The 6407-nt window shown below is 35.8% G+C and overlaps 1 protein-coding gene across 1 annotated transcript; it reads left to right on the top strand.

Annotated features, from left to right (window-relative positions):
- The first annotated feature begins 496 nt into the window (after positions 1–496).
- On the top strand, positions 497–2132 carry LOC113315622. Its single transcript, XM_026563887.1, has 4 exons — positions 497–529; positions 972–1073; positions 1183–1275; positions 1692–2132. The coding sequence occupies exons 1-4, from the start codon at positions 497–499 to the stop codon at positions 2130–2132; spliced, it is 669 nt and encodes a 222-aa protein (XP_026419672.1).
- Positions 2133–6407: the final 4275 nt, after the last annotated feature.

The following is a 6407-nucleotide window of genomic DNA, read 5'->3' as shown; positions in this document are numbered from 1 at the left end:
AACGACTAATCTTGCGGTTTCCAAGAGGGGGAAGGAGAAATTAAGCGTGTACGTTTTTAAAGAAAAATTTTGTGGTCACTATAGACATGAGCTTATAAACTCTATTGGGTCGTGGGTAAGGCAAAGGGACAATTGCCCACTAACATATGATAAATTTGATGATATGCCTGAACAGAAGATTGCCCGAGTGATCCAGAATGTCCGGGTATAAATAATTTAATGTTACTTATTTTATTCTTAGTTTAGAATTTTTTTAGTTGCTATCTCTAATAAGTTGTTTTCGGCCATATAGGACCACTTTATTCTCGTTCCTGATGATGAAGTGGCTGTCAAAGTGATCAAAGACGTGATGAGGAATGCCTATAAGGCATACAGGCACAAACTTCGTCTAGCATACATAAAAGCTGGGGGTGATGGGTTCGCTGGATCAGATGGCCACCTGGAGGCTTTGGCACACCCTCCCGAAGATTTCCCCAACAAACGTGATTGGGCTCACATGTGTGAGCATTTCACCACCGATGCGTTCAAGGTATATCTATTTGCTTACTGTTTACATATGATTTTTTTTTAAGTCATGGGAGTGGACAATTAGGTATGATATGTGGAACTGGAAAACACTATACAAGTTATCTTTTCTTTTTTGTCTTAAAATTGCACTTCATTATTGGTTTGAAAACAAGAATGCACTGCCAAGGGCACTCTTATACAGCTGAACTCATTTTTTGCAAACCCTTGCTATCATTTATTGTTGTATTTTTCGTTTAGAATATAAATTATATGTGGATGTAAAGTAGCTTACATCATATACAAGAGTTTGGTTTTGGTTATGGAAGATTTTCCATAAGGTTATATATATATAGATTGAACTTGAAGAGTTGGGGTGGGTGATCTTTTATTAACATTTTGTCTTATATTTGTCTGCATTCTTACACTTAACTTCATATTAACTTACATTTTACCTCATGCGATAGAAAAATTCTGAAAGAGGACGTCTTGGTGCGGCTGTGAAGCAACTCAACGGTATCAACCACAGCAATGGCAACAAAAGTTTCACTAGTATCGAATACGAGTTGGTATATATTATGCCTGCTTCAATTGTTTTATTTAATGATATTGTTTACGAGTCAGATGTGTTTATTACATGATATGTTGTTTTATATGATGATGTTTTCCATTTCAAAGCTGCAAGCCGGAGAGCCTTGTGATCCAGTGACTTTCTTCCGACGAACCCATGATCCTGAAAAGAAAATCAACGCCAAATGCAAAGAAATGAGTGTAAGAAATAATCCTTCATTGATGAAACATGTTTGATATGTATCTATTTATAGATTATTATTTACACAATCATGATTTGCACAAATAGAATTGCAAAATTATGCTATGCAATGTTGTGCTCATTCTGCCAAAAGATTAAGTGAAGAAAAATATGCAACATTTTTATATCAGAGTTTTGAGTTTCTTATCATCGGTTAAGTGAAAACTGCTCCTGGTAGAATTTTTGTGAATAAGTATGGTTCTTTATTATGGGAATTTTTGTGAATAGTGGCCACATTAAGTACGGTTCTTTATTCTGGAATTCTACTTTGTAGTCAGTATTTCTTTTTTTCCTTCAACCTGCTATTGCCTGCCCAAACTCATTTGATTCTGGTTGCCTACTTTGTGATTAATTTGTGTTTTGAATTAATGTGCAGGAAAAAATGAAGGCCATGAAGGAAGCCGCAGATCGGGGAGAAACTAATGACACTCCAGAAGAGATATTTAACAAAGTTCGTAATGCTGGATGTTCGGGTAAACGTCGTCGCAAGGCTCATCCAACTAACTACAGTTTATACCAGAAAAAAGAAGAAGAAATGGCCGAATTGAAAGTAAGAATGGCATCCTTGGAACAGGAAAACAAAAGGCTTAAGAAAGAAACAGGTCCGAACGCGACAAAGAAGTGGTTGAATGAATATCTTGTTAAAAATGGCATGCCGGCTATGGAATTATCATCTGAAGATGAAGCGGAAGATGATGATGAAGATGCTGATGTGCACGGGAGTCAAATTCATGAACATCGAGATGCCTTTGAAGGTAGTGATATGGAAGCTGAAGAGGAGGATGTAGATGCCTTTGCAGATGGTCAAGAAGAATGACGAGGAGAATCCGGACAGGGAACTCGAAGAGGATGATGAAGAGAATATGTTGAGGTTTAGATGCATTTATTATTTCTGTTATTTAGAGTCTCTTTTTAGAAAGATCTAGCTTAGATCTTAGAAGAACTTTCTCTTTTTTTTTTGGTCTTGTGGTCCTGATATTTCGGGTGGGATTACGATATTCTTGATTTTTTTGTTTGGAAACTTCTTTGTTTTAACGAATGCTATTAAATAAAAAATTATTTTTGGTATATCTTTTTTTAGTATTTATTGTTAATTATAGAAATTCAATTAATATTTATTTATTAATATTTGGTAATGCATTAAATTTGGGAAGTTATTTACGGATGGACTTTTCTTCTAGGTCTGGGTCCGTAGCACCGGTCAAGCCCAGATCAGCCCTCTCACCGGTCTATCTGAGATGTTAGTAGCATTACCTATTTAAAATCTAGAGAACTAATGGCTCTTTAAGTTTAGGAACTCCGAAGTTGGTTTCATGTATGAGTTGGCTACTGTTGTTGCTGCAATGGTAGTAGCTTTTAGCCATTTGGATACTAGAGATTATTAGAGATACTTGTAGCCTAAAAGATTGGCTACTAAAACTTAGTTGCATATATATTTTTGCAAATGCATGAAATAATTTATCCGTGACCTATTGAACAACTAGACAAGAACTAGTGTCTTAAACCACAACTAGACAAGAATTAGTGTCTTAAACCATTAGGCATATGAAACGACTACTACAAAAGCCAGTGGTTTTATGTTGTTGGCCACTAGATGGATCTCTAAATGCAAAATCTATTAAACAATTAAAAGATAGTTGTTGCCTTAATATTTTCGCTAATAACCTGACGACTACACAAATTAGTGACTTTACCTATTAGGTGACATCTGTTGGCCAACTAGCCAAACTAGTATCTTTAAACATGGGGACCAACTAACCAGTGCGAACTTGTTGCTTTAAACATAAAACAACACCCTCTTACGGCACTACGCCTGGGCAACTAACATTAATTGCATAAATTGTTAGGCAACTAAAGATTTGAATAGGCCACTACCATTGGTCAAGTAGCATTTGGTTGGTTTTTTTGTAATGTGTGTCTAATTGCACTAGGTCTAAAGATGCTTGGGATATCTTAGAAACCATATTTGAAGGAAACTCCAGTGAAAAGGAAGATAGGCTTCAAAACCTTAATTCCGATTGAGAGAACCTTCGTATGGCATATGAAGAAACATTTGATGAGTTTAATCACAAAGTGTCTGAAATTGTTAATGCATCTTTTGAATTGGGTAAGACTATTCCTGAAAAGGACGTCGTGATGAAAATTCTCAGATCGCTGCCATCTAGATACAAGTTTAATAAGCATGCCATCGTTGAGGGGAATAACCTCAATAATCTTTCCAGAAATACCTTGGTTGGGAATCTAATGATCTTTGACCATGAGCATACATCCAAAGTCGGTAAGGATTTTTCCTTTAAAGCACAGAAGAGCACTAAATTACTTGCCAAAGGTAAAAGTGTTCATGTCTCTGAGGATGATCAGTCTGAGAATTATTTTTCAGATGAAGACCTTGACAAGTCGGTCCCCTTGATCACAAGACAGTTTAGGGATCTTATGTTGAAGAGAAGTAAACGGTTTTCAAGAGACAAACCTAGGTCATCAGACAAACCTCACGGTCGCATACCTCCTAAAAACAGGGATGCTGACGAGGCTGATGACGAGGACATGCCTCAGTGCTTTAAGTGTAAGAGTTTTCGCCATTTTGCTAACGAATGCCCAAATCGTAGAAAATACACTGGGAACAAAGGTCTAGCTGTAACACTTGATGAAATATCTGAAACCTATGATTCCGATGAAGATAGGAAATCAAGTGTAGGGCTCCTTGGTGAAAACATCGATTTTGATACTTGTAGCAATACATATATCAACCTCAATGGGTTCGGAGAAGAAGGAAAGCCAATCAAGATGGAAGATTCTCTAACTGGAAACCCTGTCAGTAATGTTTCAGGATCTACTGTATGTCTAGCTGCTTGCACATCTCAGATGCCTGAATACTATCCAAGTTTGACGTGCTCGTTTTGTTCGATGAAGGGACACAAACTATCAAGGTGTTACAAGTACAAGCACCAAATAAGGCACGCCAGCAAACTTCGACGAAGAGCAGATCGATTAGCAAGGAAGCTGAAACTTGCTCAGAAGACCGCCGAGGTATGTAGGATCTTATCTTCATCTAAGAAGTTGGTTTCCAGAGATAGAGTAAGACCATTTGAAAAGAAAGTATGGTCGAATCGTTTTGATAGACAGAAGTCTGAAGATTCATCCCTTGAGGAAAAAGATGGAAAAATTGTTGTTCATCGCAACACAACTTGATTGTGTTGTTGGGAAAATCTTGTCTCATGTGCCTGATCGAAAAGAGACAAGATTGAGTGTTGATTCAGGCTTCAGTAAAGTTTTTCCTTCTTTTCTTAGATTTGTTATTTTCTGTCTATCAAATAAAATAAAAGGGTTATTATCGACAATTCTACTCTTTATAGGGTTTTAGAGTTGGGTGTATACGAACCTGTCAATAGGTTTCGAACCCTACATTCTTTTTTCCTTTTTGACATCCTATATAAGATTGCTTGTTGAGTTAGGAGATTCAATCACACAAATCCAGTTGTTTATAATTGTTCTTAAAGCACCATGTCAGATGGAAAGGGTGTCAACATGATTGTTAAATCTTCAATCAAGGAAAAAGAAAAATCTCCTGTTTCTAAGTCCCTGAAAAGAAAAGGAAGGAATACAAGAAATCCTAGGGTTGTGCCTTCTAACTCTCAGAAGTTTTCCGATGTTCTTGATGAGTTGAAGGAAGTAAGAAAGGAGATTCGTGAAATAAAGGCATTTGTGTCAAAGTCCTTAGAAATTCAGAGAGCCTTGGTATGACATAATCAGCTAAGACAGTTCGTTGACATAAACTCCTATCTTCGTGAACCATATGTTCCAATGGATGTTGACAACAAGGAGTTTGGGAATGATGCTGAATTTCTCAAAGGCATTATCGCCTAGGATGTCTTCTTTTTGGATTAGTTGGAAGAATAACTAGTGCTTTGAATAACGATGATTGTGACTATACATAACTATTTTTGTTTTCATCTTCTTATGTTATTTTTTAGGTTTATTGGTATTAAATTCTAAAAATATTTGGAGGATGATGTTTATTGCAGTATTTTAATGGTTTGTGATATTGCAATATTTTTATGGGATATGTATTGTTTGCGTCCTGAACTTGAAGGTCCCGTATTTTGTCAAAAGTAAAGTCGCTCATGAATCGGTATTCTTATTGATGAAAGGACGAATGGACTTTTGACATATACAAAAGTTAAGCCTATGTAATCATGTATTTGATGGAAAATAGGATAAAATCTTTTGTTCAACAAGGATAAAGTCTATTATGTTGTTATGATGGAAAATAGAATAGATCCTTGTATGTTATCCACGGTATTGATCTTCATTGATCCATTTTATTATGTTTTACCGTGAAGGCTGCATTGTGTGTCTTATGTTGAGCACCTTACAACTAAGTCGATTTACCTTGGCTTTGTTGGTTGTTCCAAAAGATGCTATATGTCGAGCATTAGGAACTAAATTAATCAACTAGTTTGGTTATTTAGTTAGTACTCCATAAGTCTTCTTTCTTATGTCGAGTACATGTACGGTTAAGGTTGTCATATTTTATGATGAACTTAGTCGGGGTTCCATAAGTTCTCTTATGTTGAGCCCAAAATAATTAAATTGATTACTTCGGTGATTAGTTTGGTTGTTTGTATTCCAATTAGATTAATTATAGGTTCTCTTGTAATTAATCTAGTTTAGTTTTCATATATTCCACAAGTTCTTGTGTTGAGTATATGAAAGGATACATTATCATGTTCTTTGGTTAATGTAGTCATATATTCCGTAAGGTTTTCCTTATGTTGAGTATTTGAACGGTTAAGTTAGTCATCTCCGTGTGATTGACTTAGTCGTAGTTCCGTGAGTTTACTTATGTTGAGCACTTTCAATTAAATTGATCACTTTTGTGGTTTGATTCAGTTGCATATTCCAATTGAATTAATCATGGGTTTACTTGTGATTAATTTGGTTGAGCTTTGGATATAGAAAATCATTCCTATGGTTTTTGGTGTCCAATAAAAAATCCTTCTTTTCTTTCGAAATTAAGGTCGCTCTTATTGTTCTCTCGAGAAGGATATCAAATGGGGGAGAGTTCTTTTGAGCTTGTACTTAATGGTAATAT

Source organism: Papaver somniferum, chromosome 10 (genome assembly GCF_003573695.1).
Source record: "Papaver somniferum cultivar HN1 chromosome 10, ASM357369v1, whole genome shotgun sequence".
Classification (NCBI taxonomy): domain Eukaryota; kingdom Viridiplantae; phylum Streptophyta; class Magnoliopsida; order Ranunculales; family Papaveraceae; genus Papaver; species Papaver somniferum.
This window is presented reverse-complemented; position numbering and strand designations above follow the sequence as displayed.